Source organism: Phyllostomus hastatus, unplaced genomic scaffold (genome assembly GCF_019186645.2).
Source record: "Phyllostomus hastatus isolate PE091 unplaced genomic scaffold, TTU_PhHast_1.1 phas_contig_1, whole genome shotgun sequence".
In the NCBI taxonomy this organism is placed as follows: domain Eukaryota; kingdom Metazoa; phylum Chordata; class Mammalia; order Chiroptera; family Phyllostomidae; genus Phyllostomus; species Phyllostomus hastatus.
Genome location: NW_025333498.1, coordinates 16,317,941 through 16,340,358, shown reverse-complemented (window position 1 = coordinate 16,340,358; position 22,418 = coordinate 16,317,941). Strand labels below are relative to the sequence as shown.

Here is a 22,418-nt window from a genome sequence, read left to right as displayed (position 1 = left end):
GCATACTGGGTGGTCCCACATTTGCATTCAGATTAACCAGGAGGAACAACTGAGGAGTGAGACAGACCCCTCAACCCAGGGTTCCAGCCCAGAGAAATAAAGCTTCAAAGCCTCTGGCTGAAAACACCTGTGGGGGATGAGCCTCACAGGAGAGTTCGCAGGAGAGACCCACAGGATCCTAGAACGTACACAAACTCATGTAACTGGGAATCAGCACCCGAAGGGCCCAATTTGCTTGTGGGTAGCGAGGAAGTGGCATCGTTCCCTCTGAAACCCCTCCTCCAAAAACAGTGCCACAATGCAGCAACCTGGGTTGCCCACCCTGGGGGACACCTAAGGCTCCGCCCCTTACAACATAACAGGTTACCCACAAAGGAGTGCCCATAAGGCTATCAGCTGATTTTTCAAAAGAAACCTTGCAGGCAAGAAGGGGCTGGAAAGAAGTATTCAAAGTCATGAAAGGCAAGGACCTACATCATCCAAGATTACTCTATCCAGCAAAGCTATCATTTAAAATGAAAGGGCAGATAAAGTGCTTCCCAGATAAGATCAAGTTAAAGGAGTTCACCATCACCAAGCCTTTATTATATATTATATGAAATATTAAAGATACTTATCTAAGAAAAGGACGATCAAAACAATGAACAGTAAAACAACAACAAACTCACTGAACAATAACCATTAACAACTGAACCTAAAAAAAAAAACAAACGAAAACAAAGCAAACTAAGCAAACAACTAGAACAGGAATAGAGTCACAGAAATGGAGATCACATGGAGGATTATCAGTGGGGAGAGAGAGGGGTGAGAATGGTATAGGGAATAAGAAGCATAAATGGTAGGTACAAAACAGATAGGGGGAGGTTAAGAATAGTATAGGAAATGGAGAAGCTAAAGAACTTTTATGTATGACCCATGAAGATGAACTAAGTGGGGCGATGCTGGTGGGAAGGAGAATGCAGGGTGGAGGGGAATAGAGGGGAGAAAAAATATGGGGCAACTGTAATGGCATAATCAATAAAACATATTTTAAAAAATAAATACATCCTATGCAAGACTATTAAATTATTCAAAGCTGAAAAAAACAGCCCCCCGCAAAGCAGTTTGTTTAACTTTTCAAGAGAAGCCAAAGATCTATATTTTCATGTGAAAATATTCTGTTAAAATTTACCAGCAAATGCAAAATTGTAAAAGACCAAGAGATCTGGCTTGGTGGCTCAGTTGGTTGGAACCTTGACCCGTACACCAAAAGGTGCAGGTTCAATTCCCAGTCAGGGCACATACCCAGGTTAAGGGTTCCATCCCTGGTCGGGTCACATGCTGGGTAGGGGGTGGGGGAGAGGCAACTAATCGATATTTCTTTCTTTCCCCCTTCCCGTACTATTCTAGTCATGCAGATAAAAACTTACAATAAAACTCCACAGTGGATATTTACCCACAAAAATTAAGACATATCTCTCCACAAATACACAAGAATGCTCACAGCAGATTAACTCATAATGTATAGGCAGCAGAAACAACCCAAATGTGTGACAATGCATGAATGGATAAACTATAACATATTTATACAATGAAATAATACTCAGTAATGAAGGAAATGAAATGCAGAATATAAGCATCAAAAGCATTATGCTGAATACAGTAAGACAGGCATACTGTATAAATCCATATTTTATTTGTATACTTTTTGCATTTCATTTACTTTTTCATTGTTGTTCAATTACAGTTGTCCTAATTTCTCCTCGTTGCTCTCCCCTATCCCTCCCATCCCCTGCTCCCTCAGTCAATACCCACCCTGATGTCCATTACCATGGGTCCTTTATACATGTTTCTTGACTAGACCCTTCCCCTTCTATTCCCTGTTATCCCTCTCCCCCCTCCCTTTTAGTCACTGTCAGTCTGTTCCTTATTTCCATGTCTCTGGTTCTATTTTGCTCATTTGTTTTGTTCATTAAGTTCTACTTATAGGTGAGATCATATGGTATTTGTCTTTAGCTGCCTGGCTTACTTCACTTAGCATAATACTCTCCAGTTCTATCCATGCTGTTGTGAAAGGTAGGAGCTCCTTCTTTCTTTCTGCTGAGTAGTATTCCATTGTATAAATAGACCAGAGCTTTTTTTATCCACTTATTTACTGATGGGCACTTAGGCTGTTTCCAGCACTTGGCTATTGTAACTGTTGCTGCTATGCACATAGGGATGCCCAGGTTCTTTTGAATTGGTATTTCAGGATTCTTAGGTATAATCTCAGCAGTGGGATCACTGGATCAGAAGGCAGGTCCATCTTTCTTTTTCTTTTTTTTTTTTTTTAAGGAAATTCCATACGATTTTCCACAGTGGCTGAACCAGCCTGCATTCCCACCAACAGTGCACTAGGGTTTCCTTTTCCCCACATCCTCGCCAGCACTTGTTTGTTGATTTGTTAATGATAGCCATTCTGACCAGTACGAAGTGGTATCTTGCTGTAGTTTTAATTTGCATCCCTCTGATGGCTAGTGATGTTGAGCATTCTTTCATATGTCTATGTGCCCTCTGTACATCTTCCTTGGAGAAGTGTCTGTTCAGGTCCTTTGCCCATTTTTTAATTGGATTGACTTCCTGGTGTGGAGTCATATGAGTTCTTTATACATTCTGGAGACCAAACCCTTGTCCAAGGTATCACTGGCAAATAGGTTTTCTCATACAGTTGGTTGATTCCCTTCTCATTTTGCTGATGTTTTCTTCAGGCATGCAGAAGTTTTTTTAATTTGATAGAGTCCCATTTGTTTATTCTTTCCTTTATATCCCTGGCCCTAAGAGATATGTCAGTGAAGATATTGCTGTATGGGACAGCTGACATTTTACTGCCCTATTTTCTTCTGGGACTTTTATGGTGTCATGACTTTAAGTCTTTTATCCATCTTCAGTTTATTCTGGTGTATGGTGTAAGCTGGTGGTCAAGTTTCATTTTTTTGCAAGTACCTGTCCAGATCTCCCAGCACCATTTATTGAAGAGGCTATTTTTACTCCATTTTATGCTTCTGTCCCCTTTGTCAAATATTAATTGCCTATAGAGATGGGTTTATTTCTGGGCTCTCTGTTCTGTTCCATTGATCCATGTGTCTTTTCTTTTGCCAGTACCAGACTGTTTTGATTACAGTGGCCTTGTAATATAATTTGGAGTCAGGTATTGTGATCCCTTCTACTTTGTTCTTCTTTCTCAAAATTGCTGCGGCTATTCAGGGTCATTTATAGTTCCGTATAAATTACTGAAACGTTTTTTTCTATATCTGTGAAATATGTCATTGGTATTTTGATGGGGATCACAATGAATCTATAGATTGCTTTGGGTAGTACGGACATTTTAATGATGTTAATTCTTCCAATCTACGAACACATTTGTGTCTTCCTTAATTTCTTTCTTCAGTGTTCTGGAGTTTTTTGAGTACAAGTCTTTTGCCTCCTTGGTTAAGTTTATTCCTAGGTACTTTATTTTTCTTGTTGTTATAGTAAATGGAATCTTCTTCCTAGTTTCCCTTTCTGATATCTCATTGCTGGTATACAAAAATGCCTTTGATTTCTGAATATTGACTTTGTATCCCACTGTTTTGCTAAATTCATTTATTAGGGTGAGTAGTTTTTTGGTGGAGCCTATAAGAAAACCCGATAGGGTTTTCTATGTATACTACCAAGTCATCTGCAAACAATGACAGTTTTATTTCCTCCTTTCCAATTTGGATGCCTTTTATTTTTTTCTTGTGTGATCACTGTGGCTAGAACTTCCAATACTATGCTGAAAAGAAGTGACAGAAGTGAAAGTGGACACCCTTATCTTGTTCCTGATCTTAGGGAGAAAGCTTTTAGTTTTTGCCTGCTGAGTATGATTTTGGTTGTAGGTTTCTCCTATATGGCCTTTATTAGGTTGAGGCATGCTCCCTCTACTCCCACTGAAATAACCCATGGTTCAAAGAAGAAATCATGAAGGAAATTAGAAAATGAATGATAATGAATATATACCATAAAAATTTGTGCAGAGAAAAATATAGCTTTAAATGCCTATATTAAAAATGTAAATAGATTTAAATCAATGAGCTCCACTTTAGGAAGCTAATAAAAGATAAGCAAATTGAGTAGACAAGAGAGAATATTAAAGATAGCAATAGCAATCAATAATAGTACAAATATACTACTAAGGAAAATAAAGGCAAGCTACAAACTGAGAGGAGATATCTGTAAGGTTATATATAACAAAAATTTGAATCTAGTTTATATTCATAAAAACTAAGAATTCATAGAATGAATTCATACAACATAATAACAGCATACAAATAACCCAATTTAAAAACAGGCAAAAGATAACACAAAAAAGCCTAGTCAAATTGGAAATGCAAATAAAAACTATGAGATACTGCTATATACTCCTAGAATTTCTACAAGGAAAATGATAAAAACCAAATGTTGGCATAAATGTGGGAAAAACTGGGATTCTCATGCACTGCTTGTTGGAATGTAAATCTTTGGAAAAATATCTGGCAGTTTCTCATTAAGTTAAATGTATACCTACTCTCTGACTCAGCAATTCTACTATTTGGTAGCTAGACTAAATGAAAATATATGTCTATGGAGAGTTATATAAAAATGTGCATAGTAGTTTGATTCATAGTAGCTAAGCACTAAAAGCCATTCAGGTGTCTATCCACAGGAGAATGGATAAAGAAATTGTGGTATATTCTATACATACAATGGAACACTACTTAGCAATATAAAGCAGCAAACTAGGATACATTCAACAACATGGATAAATCTAACAGACACAGGCTGAACTGGACACAGAGTATATACTGATTGTAATTATATGAAGTTCTAGAACAAATTGCTGCTGACAAATAGAAGTTAGGGAACTGATGGGAAAGGAAATAAACTTTCTGGGTAGATATTAATGTTCTATACCATAATGAGGGTGTGAAGTACATGAATGCACTTATCAAAACTGTACATTTAAAATTGGTTCATTTCAATGTATGTAAATTTTACATGAAAAATAATTGAGTCACAGTAGGGAGTAATCTGAGGTATAGACAAAATAAGAATGGTAGTTATATTTATAATAATTGAAGCTGGGTGATGGGTATGTGTGGGTTCATTCTATTATCCTGTTTACTTTGTATGTGTTTAAAATTTTGCATAATGCAAAGTTAAAATTTAATAACCTAATTTCTGAGTCTTTTTATTTAATTAAAAAAGAACAAACTTATTTATTATACCAATTAAAAAAGGCAATCATTTAACTATAACTATTTCACATTAGCAAACTTCTAACAAGAAATTTATTTGGATTATTAAATTTAAGTGGAGCAATCTGTAACTCCCTCTGCTATTTTGGGGGCTTTCAAGCAATGATTGTTTTCCATATATAAACTTGTGAACATTATAGCTTTGGTATTTTTTAATATACAAGCATACAAAATACTTCTATTATTATTAATTTAATTTCCTGGTAACAGAGAAAATTATTTAGGGAAGTGCTCAATTTAATAGTTTCTACAAATATGGCCTAATCTTGTAAGCCAAGAGTATTTCTTTAAATTGAATTTGTTCTTTTTGAATTAATTTGTAAGAAAAAAAAGCCCACTGAGTAGGTAAAATATTTTTAGATACAGTGTACAATAATATCATCTCCTTATTCACATTTCTACTCCTAGTTCTCCCTAACTGAATTTTTTTTTAATATTTTATTTATTTATTTTTAGGGAGGGAATGGAGGGAGTGGGAGAGAGAAAGAGAGAGAGAGAGATCAATGTGCGGTTGCTGGGGGTTATGGCCTGCAACCCAGGAATGTACCCTGGCTGGGAATCGAACCTGGGACACTTTGGTTCCTAGCCCGCGCTCAATCCACTGAGCTACGCCAGCCAGGGCTTGAATTTTCCATTAGTACGATATGTTTAAAGTAAAATGTATAAAAAGCATTTCCAGGGAAGCTCTTTGGCTATCAAGTGAACATTCATCGTAGTATTTCCGAAGTTTTGACCTAAAAGCACTGTCATGTGAAAAATTTCCCTCTCAGGTTTTCATGTTCTCTCACTACAATCAATAACCAGCTAATTTTTACATCCCTCAGCCACCTATTATTCATTCAGATGATATGTACGTTTTATTGTTAAGAGAAGTCATCACATGCCAATTTCAGATTGATTATTTGCACTAATGGAGGACAGCAACAAAAAATTTAAAGACTTGCAACATATAATGGTTTTATGTGTACAAATCTGTATCATTAATGTACTGCCTAGCATTGAAGTAGAGCAAATAATAGGCACCTAATAACTATTTATCTATTGATTTCCTAGTAACACATTCATTAATTGCTGTTAAGAAGAAACTGCCCCGAAGTATGTGAGGCTGTAGAGGGAGAATTACAATGATTTAAACAAGATGATGATGATGTACAGAAGAGGCACTGTATTGTACAGCATTTTGGGAAACCAGTTAGCCGCTGGCTGCCATGCAAGTTGGTTGTGGAGAGAGAGAAAAGAACCTCCATTCCCATTCTGGAATTCCATGAGGACCATGGCATAATGCAAAGGACCCTGGCTGGCATTCAACTCCCAAAGGTGAGTGGGATATTCTATTTTTTTTTGGCATATGGGCCCGGTAAGGTCTCTTCCCAAAGCTGTGTTGGAAATCCACACTCCCTATGTACAAGCTCAGCAGAAAGACAACACTGTGCTCCCTCTCACCCCACAAACCACAGAGAGCTTCTCCTCCAAGGGAGTTAGTTTACCATGGTCCTGAGGCTTAGGGTCAGGGTATTTGGCGGCTAATAAAATAGACCACACACTGAGTTAGCTCAGTGATGTTGCTGAGCACACATAATTGCAGAATGATCTCAGAAATATTCTTGGGGACAACATATGAAAAAGCATCATGAATTAACATGCATTGAAGGCCTTCTCAGGTCCTACCACCCTTTGCTTCAAAGGTTCCCAACTCAAGTGAGAAAAGGAAACAATGTTCTCCACCCAAAGCCAAGATTTGAAATTCCAGCTTTATTATCCTTCAGGGATTATCACAAAGCCTCTTACTGGATTCATTTACATGTGATATAATGTAGGGTTTACCATCATTTTAAATAAAGACACTAGAAGAAATTTAAGACATATGAAGGGGAGAGAGAATTTAAAAAACAAGCAGCAGTTATATGTCTTCTAGCAAGAAAATTAGCAGATTTATAGGATTTGGAGCTAAGACAAACCCCAGAAATCTAATTTTAATACCTTTATTTTACAGATGAGAAAAATGAGTCTCAGAAAAGTAAAAATGGGTTGGTTAAGGGTAATGAATAGCAGTTATGATTAAAATTACAATATGTTTCCTGACTCCTAATCTATAAATAGTTCATTCCTTACACAAAACCAGTTTCTCAGGGTCTGAAATACACCTCAAAAATATGATTTTCCTTTAAATTACTAATTTGTATGTTATTTCAGAATTTTGTTAATATTGTTCTACAAATGTGTATCACTGTTTAAAACTACTTACCAGCACTGACTTCAGATGATTACATCTAGTTTCAGCTGTAATATTCCTAGCCTCCACCAGGAGGACAGTTTGTTTAAAAAGCCACAGCCAAAAACCAGATAAGAATTAGAAATTTATTACACATTCATCCATTTATTTTAAAGCACCACTAACCAGTCACCATGCTAGTGGAAGCTCTCCTTTTCCAATTTTTCTAGTTCTTCTAATAGTGTAATATAGTCCATAATTTTATAAGATGTGATCTAAATTGTGCACTTGAGTGGGCTTTAATGAAACAAACAAACAAACAAACGAAAAACTATTTCAAAACAGGCTCAAGAAATGGACAGAACAAGTAAAATCTTATTTACCATTTTTGCTTCTGACTGTACTGGTTGAGGAGATGAAGGACCTGGAATCCCTGGAACACTAGGCACCATGGTGACGGGTCGAACGAGCTATGCAAAAGATATTAAACAATAACTGCTAGAGGATACATTCAAAATGAGGTTTGTACTTTATTTTCACAATTGCTGCTATAATTTGAGACTTCAAATCAGGAAACTGTTTCTGTCCCAAACCCTTATCAATCTTATACCCTGATTTATCCTTCAAAAGTTGTCAATTTCTAAGACACTTGCTTCCCTTATCTTCAATTTTCACAATTTTTAAAAATGGTTTCTTCTTACAGAAACTCACAGTATTCAAAGTGACTGATGCACAGCTTCTCACGTATCTGTCACACTTCCATTCTGAGTGTGTAAGAAAATGTTAAGTCTTGTGGCAACTAGGCATAAAAAATAATTTCATCCATGAATTACGCTTTTCTAAAATATGTTAGATTTCTAAAAAATATAAAAATAGTTTGCTATATTACCATACTGCATAATGACAAAAAAAGCCCTGATTACCTCTAATAATTTCTCTAACAACCTGAAACAGATTTTTCCATTTTGTTTTTTCCTTTTTTTAAACCTAGTATCAACACCGAGTGATAAGCTATTGTGTAATAAAGTATGTCTTTTTCATTTCAGTTTCTTTCATCACCGTTACATTTCACAGTATACCCATAAACCTCAAATACAGGGCAAAAATGTTTCTTTTTCAAGAATATCCTCAGAAAAGAGGAAGTCGTCACCTTTTATTTAGTCCTTATAAAGTTTCTCAAATAATTCATCTTAAACAGCACAGTTCTGTTTAAAGGTCACATGATCTTGAAATTATTTCAATCAATGCTAATTCTGGGTACTTAGAAAGGTCACTTGGAAGAGTTAATAAAAATAAGTATTTAACATTAATTTTAATACTATGCTTGGTATAATCTTACAAAAAGTGCTGGATGTTACTATAAGCAAGCTTTTCAAAATGATTTTTAAAAGCGATACAATAGCCCTGGCTGGTGTGGCTCAGTTAGGTGCCTTCCCCACATGCCAGTAGATTCCCGGTCGGGGCACACACCAGGGTTACAGCTCTAACTCTGGCTGGGGGCATGGCAGAGGCAACCAATCAATGCTTCTCTTGAAAATTCATGTTTATCTCTCTCTCTTTTCTCCCTCTCACCCTCTTCCTAAAAATAAATAAATAAAATATTTTTAATTTTTTTAAAAGCTACACAATGAATGATTATAATGTACTACAGAGAAATATCTATCTACAAAGTAAAAGAAGAAACTATCTTTTTGTTTTATGAATTAGTATTAGGGCTTGGGGTAAGACTTCCAGAAAGGGAGTAACAGATTCAAAAAGTATTATATTGAAATTCCGTAAGTAAAAATGAAAATAATGTATCTTAGAAGAGTATGCCATGTCTTAAAAGGTGGTTCTAATGATGACTTTAATGTTGAAGACACATTTTGAGAATTTGAATAAAATTGTTTTATGAAATGTGAAGACAGGAAAAAAGCATTATTTCTAACTTACATTATTCCAAATAATGTGTTTTAAATATTCACCAAATTATTAAATATTATAATTAGATATTTAACTTATTACCTATGTCTTTTAACATTTATATAATTAACATGCCCCTCAAACAAGTTTTAAAAAAAATTCTCATTAGGAAAGTGGGGGACTAACTATTGTTTTAGATTGATTAAGATGCTCATAGGCTTGAATAGCAAAATAATTCTATAAACCCAGCTTGAGCATAAAATTCTGAGTGTTTTTATAAACAATTTCTACACTATTTGAAATACCATGGAGTTATCTGACAAGTGTTCTAGCATAAATATCCCCTTAAAGAATAAAAATCTGTGTTACTATTTGAATTCTACAAATCCAATCGAATTGAAATGAGTTGACTAGGAATAACATTCTTCATTCTAAGTTTTGCTATAACAAAAAATTTAAATAGTCTAAATCTCGAACTCACTGGGACTGCAGCTGGAACATGCACATTAGAACTTGTAATTGATGCAGGAATAGCAACAGGCATAGTTTGTCCATTGGGAAGATGTAACAGAAGAGGAAATGGACCTGGTACAGGACTAATAAAAACAAGGAAGGGAAATTAAAGAAAAGAAATTTGTACCAATCATCTCTATTACTCCTATTACTGTAGCATTTAAAAATAAATTTTCTAACCAATGAAAAGCAAATCACAAAATTTAATCACTTTTAATTGTATCTTAAATTCATAATATATGTGGCAGTGTGAATAAAAACAAAACAAAACAAAAGAAAACAGGAAAAAAACAGAAACAGTTATGGATTTATTTAGGACACTCTCCAATATATTAATGAGAAAAATTCTTATTAGAAAGCTCTGAATAACTACCAGTCTAAAAGAAATACCATCTAAGTTTTAGATATTTATTTTCCAATTTTATATCTATCAGGTCTGTCTGGAAAAAGTCCAGCCATTGTTAATATAACTAGAATGGTTTATGTGACATTGATGTAACCTGGCAGCCAAAGAGCGTGGACTGGAATGTGCATGCGTGAACAAGGAAGACTTCACTGTACTAGTCAGTGGGGGCAGTAGACGCTGCTGAGTGAGCATGTGTACTGTGTGGACGAGGCAATCAAAATGAGTTAAGTAGAGCAATGAATCTGCACCAAATTTTGCATTAAGCTACTTGGATAATACAGAAGCTGCAGCTATGGACAACTGGTGACTGGCAGCTTCACCATGACAATGCACCTACTCATGTATCATGTCTCATGGAGAGATTTTTTGTGAAATATCAAATCACCCAAGTGACTCAGCCCCTCTACAGCCCAGATCTGGTGCCCTGCAACTTCTGGCTTTGCCCAAAACTAAAATCACCTTTGAAAGGGAAGAGCTTTCAGACTGTCAATGAGGTCCAATAAAATGTGACAGGGCAGCTGATGGTGATTGGGAGAACTGTGTGAGGTCCTAAGGTGCCTATTTTGAAGGGAACTGAGGCATCATTGTCCTAGGTACAATGTTTCTTGTACCTTCTTCGATGTCTCTATTTTTCATACATATTACACAGCTGGATAGTTTCTGGACAGACCCTGTATACACACACACACACACACACACACACCCTTGTATATTTAAAGAAGACTACCCAAGTACTTTTTCCCAAAACCAAAGCATGCAGAATACGATCCTTCCCACCTGTCTCTCCTTCTCTCATATACACACCCCTGATTTTAATGATGTCACAATTTTAATGATAATGTGACAACAAAAACTTAACAGTTCAAATAGGTCAATAAATGGCCCAAATCACTTACACAATTGGCCTGTTGGAGGATGGTGCCTGGGTGATTACAGTACTTGAAGTTGGTGAAGGTACTGCCTGCTGAATAATTACACTTGAGTCAGAACTTGTAAGCAGCACGTTGGGAACCTGTAATGATGGTGGACGAACAATAGCTGATGTTGGCTGTGCAGTTTGTGCCAATGGTACTTCCTATTTAATAATGATAGAAGAGAGTAGAATTGAAAAATGCAAGTCAATTCATGTACCTTAATGAATAGAATATAACACACTTCGAAAGCATCCACAGGATAGTACTTAATATCCCCCAAAGTAAATTAATGTGTAAAGTTAATTAAAAGAAAATTTTAGAGACAGCTCTAAAGTTTCAAATGCTATGTTCATATCTTAATTTAAAAAACATCTGAGTGGTTTTTTCAGTACAACTTGTTTTCCCATCAATCCAGAAATAAGTTATTAGGCTCAGCAACTTGTCTATGATACCATAAGAATTTTAGTAAAAAATAAAAATAACAGCCATTCTCATGGAATCATAGAACTTAAAATCCAGAAGGGACTGCTTAGTTCTGCTGCATCATTATATGATAAACACGAGGAAAGAGGTGTAGGGAGGTCATGTTATAGCTGATACAAATTCAGTAATACAAATACTTAAAAAAATTTTTTAAGGTGCCCTGGCTGTTGTGGCTCAATTGGTTGGAGCACTGTCTTGTAAACCAAAAGGTTGCAAGTTCAGTCCCAGGTCAGGCACATACAAGAGGCAACCAATCAATGTTTCTCTCTAACATCGATGTTTCCCTCCCTCTCTCCTTCTCCCTCCCTTCTTGTAACTCTAAAGTTAGTAAGCATGTCCTCTGGAAAGGACAAAAAAGAAAAATTAAAGCAATGCAAATGTTGCTTTAGGTAGGTACCCCTCCATTATCAATAACTTCTCAGTATCAAGAGGCCAAAAATAGTGGATATCTTAAATATAAAATACATAATTATAGAATTATAAAAATAGTTAATGGCATGAGAACTTTCCAAATTAAAGGAAAACATAGAATTTATGACTTGGTCGGGACCTTATAGATGGTCTTTTCCCTGGTTTTACACATTAGGATACAGATTAAGGGCCTTATCAGAACTCCTTAACTAGGCAGTATAAAATTGGGTCTACTGTGTACTTTGAATTGGCTTTTATGCTGCCACTTATTACCAAAATCTTATTACGCTACACAGAAAGATAAACTATTACTACTGGAGCTTCATCTACTCCACAGTCTGAGAATGTATAACATGCTCTCAAGAACTAGTGATAAAGGACAGACAATAAACAAATAAAACAAAATTACAGATTGAAATGTGCTATACAGTAGAAATACAACATAATAGATAATGAAAAACTGAAGGAAGGTTGGAGTTGGTTACTTTAGATAGTATAATGAAGATAGACTTTGAAAAAAAAAATAGTATTTGAACTGATACTGAAAGGATAAGGAGAACATTCTAGGGAGAAGGAATCAATACTATGAGTAATGATGTCTTTGAGCCAAGAAAGAACTTGCAATATTTGATAAATACACCAGAGAGTGGCACGAGGTGAGGTTAGATGGGTAGACAAACCAAGATCAATGAAGACTTATGGAAGAAGTGTGAGTTATCTTAAATGCAATGAAAAACCAAAGGATTTCAAGCAGGGAAGTGACAATTTATTATGGTGGCTTGCACTAAAGTGGTGACACTGAAGATGGGAGAGGATAAATTGATGTATTCAGGAAGTAGGTCTGGTAAGATCTACTGTTGGTTTCAGTGTGAAGGAAAAGAAGAAATTAAGGGTTCTTGGCTTGAGCAATTAGATGGATTGAAAGAAAATATACTGAGATAGGAAAAACTGTGGAAAGAATCAAGGGCTCTGATTGAGACATAGGAATTTTAAGATGAGAGACGAGGTGGTTCAAAGTTACCAGGCCATTCAAGATCTAGGAATGAGGCCCTAAACCACCTACTAAAGGCCTTGTACTAAGATAGTATCATCATTATTTTAGTTGCTGCTACCCAAGATCCATTGCTAAGGATGAGTAATGCTGTTAACCCTTTAAGCACCTAAATAACCTTTGTTAAATTTCTCACTGTAAACATTCTTAATTAAGCTGTCACTGTATAAAAGTTGTTAAGAATAGCAAAGCCCAGAAAAATTAACTTTTTGAATTTATATATCCTTTTAAAAATAAGCTTTATCTAAAATGACTACTCTCCCTTATATTTTGTGTAATAAAGAGCTAATTATCTATAAAGATAGAATTTTCTTTCCCTGACATTTCTATGAGGAGTTAAAGGCTTTCACATATAAAACTGTTACAACCTGACACTAAGTTATGTACAATTTATGACCTTAACATTTATGTAGGTCAAATATTAATCTTCACTTAAGGTACTAATTTTTCCACTTAGTTTATGTTTTCACCATAAAGACCAATGTCTAACCTTTTCATCACTGGTGGTAGACTCTGGGTGAGGTAAAGGGCTATCTTGGTGAGTTGTTTCCACAACAGATGGCTCCTCAATTTTGCTTCTTATGATGGGTGTTGCAAGAGGGGATAAATCTAGAGGCATCTAAGATAAACGTAAACATTAAAAACAAGTTAGAAGTTAAAAAATAGCCAATTAGTTTATCTGAAATAAGAAAGAAGGAGTGTAAACTATAATTGTTTTTCTGCCAGAAGTACTCTTTAATACCATGGTTAACAACATACTTTTTTAATGTCGTCTTCTGAGGCTTTCTTGAATTCATTCTCAAATGGACTTGCCAATTCATTAAACAAACCCACTTCTTCACAGTTTTTCAAGAATCTTGTTGGTGTTGGGGTCTGATCTGAAATAAATGTCAAGCAGCAATCACATAGATTTAAATATCATAAAGAACCCTAAAATATATGTAGTAAATTAACAAATTAGCAGGACTGGTTCAGTCAGCTGTTAATTCTCTCTTTGGAAAGTCCTCTTCCTTTAAAGCAAACAAAATTTGGTTAAGTACCTGTTGCAGTTCAAGATATTTCATCCAGTTTATGAACCATGAAAGAAGTCCTTCTTGTTCCTTAGTCCATACCTTCTGAGTACAGTGACATAAACATCCTCTACTCAGAGAACAATTATTGTCATTATTCAACAGTTTTTAATAATTTACATTAAAATTATGTTTAAAATACATGCAATCTGGGGAAAACTAAGACAAGAGCATGTATGTTCACTCAAATGTGGCCCTTCCACTAGTGCTGATAATCTATTATGGAAGCATGCTTAAATAAAACAATCTTTAGCAGGTAAATCAAATACACAAGATAAAAAAGGTTTAAAATTAGGCCCCTAAAACAAAAACAAACTAAAACAAAATCCCTGATTACTACCTACTGAAGCTAACTTTCTATTTTAATGCATTTTTCAAGCTTGTATGAGGAGCTAGCTATGTAAGAGTTCCATATCTATGGAATGTTCTAGCTTAATTTTTGAGCAGCAGAGGAGTAAGTCAACTTTACATTCTCCAAACTTGAAATATTTTCACTATATTTGAATACTGAATTCACCTATGTACATGTGTTGGTTATAGACCAAATGACTGTTATGGTCCATGTGCATAAAAATAGTAAATTTACAAATTTTGTCTGTTAAAAGTCTTATTATTTTCAAGGCTATTCATGTTGATCAGAGTTGGCAGCACATTCAAATTTTATATTTTAGGGCATCAATATTATAGGTTATATAATGAATCTAGCTTAAACCAAATAAATGTATAAGGATGATTTTCATTTAAGGTAAAATACTCATAAAATCTTTTGTAAAATATATTTGTTAATTATTGTCCCCAAAATGGGCATTACTTACTGATTTGTTTTTGCCTCCACACATATACTAATACCATATCAGAGGACTAATATGTTTATTACACATGTAGTTTAGCACTAAAATGACTACTTGTCACACATTACACATAAAGTAGGCCTATCTCAGATACTATTAGTATTAACAGAGTTACTAGAGACTCTATTGTGTTATCCTTTTTCCTATTAGTCTGCAACTTACATATCACCTACCCACCAAAAGATTTCCAATATTGTATTACACAAGGGCCCATCGTACATGTATCAGCTTAGGTCTATTGTGACTGACTTAGTAAACTGAACATAATTGAGTTTTCTGTTCACACTTAAAAGATTTACCTATCTAGGGCCAACAAAAGGCTCCTTCCTAATGTGTGTTAAAGGGAGAGAAAAGTCTTAAAAATAAAACACATATGCATAAATCACTTTTATCAGTGATTACTGGAGAGGTCAGGCTTGAGAAAGTCAACACAGGCACAATTGTTTAAACATGCAGATGGCTTATGACTGATGCTCATCAAATATATAGTACACACATCATGCATTCTATATATATAGTAATGCTAAACTACTCATCTTGACATATATTAGTAAAAAATATGGTTAAGTGCTGTGTTTGAATGTGTTCTATTTTCTACTGTATTACATGCAAACAGGAAAGTAATTCTAGAAAGCAATCTCAAACACTTTTGAATTAAAAAGTTACAAAGACAGACAGTGCCCTAAGGCAGTCAGTTTCAGAGAAGCAAAGACTTCCATGCCTGGGAGAGTGACTGTTCCAGGTTATTGTTATACCGCTTATTTGACTGTTTTCAGTTCTGGCTCATATCTGAGGCACAACACTCTAAAGATGCACACCTTACTCTATTCTGTTTCCTTTTACTTAATGGAACTGAAGATAGGTTGAGCATTCCCCTAAATTTTTCATAAATAAATACTTTTAATAAATCACCAACTTTTTGTTATATCCAATTTTTTCATTACAAAAATTTTGATGCTAAAAGTATTGGAAGAACGATGTGATATTTGCCTCACTATCTCTAAAGATTGCATATGAAAATTTGATCTCTACATTTGGGTAATTTTTTTAAAGTGTTAATCATTCTCAGTACTCAGGTATAAATACAGACTTACAAAGAGTGTAAAAACCTAAGCTTTATAAGAGGAAAGAATTTAGTGTTATTTTGAATACTTATGTAAATCTGTGGTTATGACACTAAAAGTCTGAAATTTATATAAAAATACTAAATTTCATATAGATTTTTCTTACCACAATAATTATAAAATATGTAAAATTCATTGAAATTAAACATATTGTGTGTGTACATATAAACAGGTATGTGCTTATATATATTCAAATAACAAAAGAGGGGCAACTAACAGCATGGAGGACAAGAAACAAATTTGTACGTTGGGTTTCTCTCTTCACATATTGTGAAAGATTGTATCTGCTTAGGTGATCTTGTATGTTCATGGAATCAACATACAAAAACACTGACTGAATTTAGGAGAGCACTTTACTAACACAGATGTTTAGTACAAAAGAAATAGAAACAAAATCCTAGTGAACAAATTGGATAAGTGCTCTTTCTCCAACAGGAGAAGCGTGATCATTTTCTATCTTCACACAGCACCACAGGCCAGGTGTGAACAGCTAAAAGAAACAATGACCAAACATCACATTAGTTCAATTATCTATTAAATGTAAACTTTGGAGATGGTATAAATGCTCCCAGGTTTCTAATTAACTTCCATAAAATTGACATTGAAATCTACATTTCAAAACCATACAAAAAAGTGAAATGAATGGTCAGAAGGAAACATGGAGATGTAATGGGTAAAATACATGTTGCCAACATTTACTGTAAATGAAGTCATTGGAATATCACCAGACTATATTATTTACATAGAATACACAAAAATTGTGCACATTCCAGGTGAAATATGTATATAAGCTATTAATAAAAGCATATACTAACCAGCCACAATGACACTGTCATTACGTGCTGGACCAAATTTCAGTGTCATCTCATGTTTATGTTTATGGACAGCCAAATGATCCTCGTTGGTAAAACGCTGTGGCAAAAAGTTTTAAAATATAGTTAAGATTTTCAATTTGATCAAATAGGTAAAATAAGGAAATTCATTTCCACAACATGTAAAACCACCATTAACAATGAAATAGCAGTTTGTTAACTATAAGAGAATCTACTGTTAGTATAGATAAACATACTAGATTTCAAATTATCACAGAGAAACCTATTACCCAAGAATAACCAATGCTGATATATTACTAGGACACATAGCTCCTTTGAGAAACAAAACCTGAGGCAAAGAAACTTTATATAAATTTTATTGGACACTAAAAACAGACCTCTATAATTTTTGCCATGTCATAGTAGAAATATATGCTCCGTAGTGTAAAGACTTTGGAAAGAAGTACTGTATTTACATAGACTTCTAGTTACTTACCACTTTTAAAATGAGAATTTTTTAATATTACTCTTGGATGAATTAAGAAGTAAATCAGGTTCTTTATGTTACCAATATGTAAAAAGAATGCCTCTGTCATAATCAGTAAAGAAACAGTAGCCAATGCAATAATTTTAAAATAAAATTTTAACTTAAAATACTGATTTTTTTCATTTTTTTTCTACCACAGTTCTTACATTAAAAATGAAACAAAATTACCTTTAAAGCTACAATTAACTTGGATAGGTCCTGCATGCAAAAGGTAATATTTGTGCTTACAATATAATAAATGCATAATTTTAATATCACCTGAATGTCTGGACAACAATGTTTATGAAGATACCCTTTACTAAGCAACATTTATAACTGCAAATTGTGAGCACTTACTCTCTGTTATTTCAGAGCAATAATTGTAAAATGCCAAATTAAGAGATCTAAACTCACTCTCTAGACAACATCCTTATAAATAAGGATGTTAAAATTACACATACTTGACCTTAGTTCCCCCAAACCATCATAATGGATTCCTTCCTTGTGGTCCAGTCCCTACTTCCTCCTACCCAATTTACTGTTTCCTTTCATGGAACCAGTAATAGTAGCTATAGGGTAACATTAAAACAGTATAAAAGAATGAAACTTTTTTTTCCATTATGCTTTTTATTCTAAAATTTTCTAATTCTAAAAGTATGATACTAAGTACCCACATTATCCTTACAAGCCAACCAGATCTTCAATCTGTAGAAGTCAATCCCTCTCATTTATACCCATTATGCTCTGCACAATGCCTTGGTTACAGTACCTATCAATATTGTATTAACAATTTTGTACATCTGTCCTTTTAAGTAGGCTGAGCTCCTATTGTTTGAGGTCCTCCAAAATTAACATATAATAAGTAGTCAATAAAAATTCAAAGAATGAGCTCCTTTACAATAAAACAGTGTATCACCATCCATTTTTGTTATACTCTTACATATTGGTCTGTGCCATTTTTATTTTATGTTTCATTGATCCCTAAAACAATGGAAGAGTATAATTTGCAGAAAACTTATGTTAATAAAATTCAGAAATTTAAGTGTCAAGCAAAATTTGATACATGTGTACATGTGTATGAGGTACTTATTCTAAAAATGATCACTGCTAACCTATAAAAATATGATTAAAAAAAAAACAAAAAGACCCAATAAAACAGTTGAACCTTTAAGCCCAGCCTAAAGAAGAAACAAAAAACCCACCAAAACTAGAGACTGTTCAGTAATGTGAATTAAGCTTTCATTTAATTTGGCCATATTTTGCTATCATGGTACATGTTGTTGCCACTAAGTCTGTAGGTTACTGTACACACTAATGGAAAAATGTCTATTATTATGAGACACTCTGTCAGAATCTTCCGTGGTCCTATTGAAGGTGAGTGTTTAGATGCAACAGTATCTCTATCGCTTGATTTACTCATCCACTCACTCTTCAAACATTTACTAAGCACCAACTAAAGGCACTGAAACAACAACCCAGTTCTTCCCCACCCAAGTGCTATTTTCCTATGCTTTATCATTATAAAAATCCTTCCCAAATTTACAGAAATAAGTAGTCATTCTTTGACAGACTTCTGAGTAACAAAGCTCTTGGAGAATGCACATATCTATAGAGTTTATTACTGGCATTATTTCACTGCTTTTAACCTTTGCATTACAGTTGTAAATGTGTGTATCTTACATTCTTCATTAAATGAATCTTAAAGCACAATTCACTTTATGTTACAAATAGCCTAACAATGTGGCTTCTCCACAGAGAATCATTAAACATTTGTGAGTGAATGTATTTGGCAGAGGTCCTAGATTTTACAATGGCAAAGTCAGCATAATTAATAGATGAGGACTTGGAAAATTATCTCCCAGGAATTTTATGCTACTAGTATCTTCTGCTTGGATTGACTTGACCACAAATATTCAAATCAAAGAGCAACAACATGAAGAATAAATAACATTATGTTTTGTACAAAACATGTGAAAATGGCAGCAAGATTGATCCTAGGTGAAAAGGAGTAGCTAAAAAGACCCTAAAAAACATTTAGGGTCATATTAATATTAAAATGGGAAATGCAAGAAATATGCAAGATCTCCAGATCAAATTGATCTAAATGCTATTAATAAAGGAAATATTGATGGTATTAAAGGAAACTGGTGATATAATTTATATACATGGATAAAATACACTGAAATTGGCACTTGATACAGGTGAGTTTAACCTTGATTGTCATGTAAGAAAATTTACTTGCCTTTAACAAGAAAGTTAAAGACAGTGGCAAAAGGCAACCTTATCAAAAGGCTGTCATCAAGAAAAGATATATACTGGAGTGGGCAAACGTAGGCTTACAGTTTTGAGTATGTGAAAGTTTATTCTTGTATTATTTATTAATTATTATACTATTTGCATTACAACTGCAAGCCTAGTTTTGCAAAATCTATTTGAATTGCTGTCCCAGCCAAATTAAAAAGTTTATTCTAAAAATAAGTTTTGAAGAAAATCATAGTGATACTGCTAGTAAGAACATATTGAGAGCACAAATCCAATGTGAAATGTGCCAAGTATTGTGTTAACAAGACTTCAAGCGTATAGCTGAATAAACAATGGGAAAGGCAGTCAAGAAAGGTGGAACAAGATAATCATCTCTCTTAAAAGGTTAAAAAGAGGAAGGGTAACCTACAAGTTGGAGGGATATAAATCAGATGCCTCTATAATAGATTGATAATAAGCTCTGATAGCTGAGAAATCTGTAATTCCAAGGTTTGAACACACTAGCACTACCTAAGAAATTAGTCATTCTGCATTTAATTCATATACTGGATATAGATTTTAATTCCTGTTTAACAGGTAAACAGGTTCAAATGAGTTATAAAGCCATCAGGACAATACCACTTGAAGGATCTAGCCAACATCAGGAAGTTACTGATTAACACACACCAACACACACACACACACACCCCTCCACTGAAACTTTAAATAAAATGAATCTTCAATTCCTTCATAAAACAGTTTATAATAAATATATAAACATTCTACCAAAAGAAGTTTTTTTTTAAAAGATTTTATTTACTTTTAGAGAGAGAGAGAGGGAAGGAGAAAGAGAGGGAGAGAAACAGCAATGTGTGAGGGATACATCAATTGGTTGCCTCTCTCATGCCCCCAACGGGGGACCAGGCCCACAACCCAGGCGTGTGTCTCAACTGGAACTGAACCAGCAACCCTTGGGCTCGCAGGCTGGCACTCAATCCACTGAGCCACATGGGCCACATCAGCCAGGGCAAAAAATTATTTCCAATGAAAATGTCACCAAAAGCAAAATTATTATCACTAAAATAGAGGACTTCCAATATTCCATAAATCTTTCACTAAATTATCTCACTTTGGACAAATTCAGTGGAACACCACTTTAAAACAAATGAAATTAACAGAATTTTTTCTGTGAAATACCTAGTAGTGACTGAAGCATTCTAAAAAAAGATTTAACAGCAATAGTAAACAGTTAAAATGCTTTCATTGATTTCTACAGGTCTCTTTCTCCGAAATGATTTTATCAACAAAATATATTTAAATTTAAAAATCTATTTGAGGCTCTGGTCAGGTAGCTCAGCTGGCTGGAGCACCACCCTGATACACCAAGCTTCTGGGTTCGATCCCCAATCAGGGCATGTACAAGAATCAACTAATGAATGCATAAATAAGTGGAACAACAAACCAATATTTCTCTCTAAAATCAATTAAAAGGAGAAAAATCTATTTGAAAATTTAAATTTAAGTCTATTAAGTGTGTTAAAGCTAAAATTCAAACGTGGAATCAAGTCATTATTTACTTATGACCAAAAATAATTTGTACTACCATCACTTCTAAAATCAACTCTTATTAGAAGTTTTGATTTCCTAGGAAATACTACTTGAACCCAAAGAGAGACTATTCGATTTCCATTCACAGCTAGATTTAACAAATAGATTTAACGAATAGATAATGTCAGTAATCTGACATTAGCCAGATTACTGTTTTGATCAGTAACAGTTAAGATATTATTACAACATTGAGATTATTTTAAATCCCTTAGGGAAAAAATATAGCCACCCCCCAAAGTAATAATACCCAAAACTGGAGTGTTCATGATAAAACCAGTGCTTAAATAAACTATTAGAATAAAAAGTTGGTTTAGCTTTTAAAACAATATGGCAAAATGTATGAAGAACCTCAAAATTGTGTATACATTTTGACTAAGTAATTCTGTTTTTAAAATTGTATTTTGAGAAATTAGAGATGCATATAAAAGGTTATGTAGGATATTTACCACACTGTTGCTTATAACACTAGAATTATAAAATTACATATAAATTATAACATGCTATATTCTATATACTCATAATTTGTATATCACATTATATAATAAAATTAATTATAAAAATTTTATAAATTACAAATTATCAAATTCCACAATAAAGAAATGGGCAAATCAATTATGGGACAGGCTCTGGCAACAGAACAGGACACATCGACTTTTAATGAACACAAATAGGACCAGGTGTTAAATTTTTAAAAAATATATTTTATTGATTATGCTATTACAGTTGTCCCATTTCCCCCCTTCTCTCCCCTCCAGCCTGTACCCCCTCTCCCACCCACGTTCTCCCCCTTTAGTTCATGTCCATGTGTCATACTTATGAGTTCTTTAGCTTCTACATTTCCTGTACTATTCTTGCCCTCCCCCTATCTATTTTCGAACTACATTCTATGCTACTTATTCTCTATACCTTTTCCCTCTCTCTCCTCCTCCCACCCCCGTGCTGCTAGCCCTCCATTTCTGTGGTTCTGTTCCTGCTCTAGTTGTTTACTTAGTTTCTTTTGGTTTTGCTTTACGTGTGGTTG

The 22,418-nt window shown here is 34.3% G+C and overlaps 1 protein-coding gene across 2 annotated transcripts in view; it reads right to left on the bottom strand.

Moving 5' to 3' along the window:
* The window catches only part of ATF2 (activating transcription factor 2), a 79,702-nt gene that overhangs the window by 27,845 nt on the left and 29,439 nt on the right, over nt 1–22,418 (bottom strand). The window contains exons 5-10 of one of the 2 annotated variants that reach the window (XM_045823567.1): nt 17,026–17,122; nt 13,925–14,043; nt 13,656–13,784; nt 11,203–11,318; nt 9,869–9,983; nt 7,869–7,955 (exon numbers count right to left, since the gene is read on the bottom strand). In XM_045823567.1, coding sequence (XP_045679523.1) covers nt 7,869–7,955; nt 9,869–9,983; nt 11,203–11,318; nt 13,656–13,784; nt 13,925–14,043; nt 17,026–17,122 — 663 coding nt within the window. Of the gene's footprint in view, nt 1–7,868; nt 7,956–9,868; nt 9,984–11,202; nt 11,382–13,655; nt 13,785–13,924; nt 14,044–17,025; nt 17,123–22,418 lie in introns of both variants that reach the window. The other variant, XM_045823494.1, reaches the window with a different exon arrangement.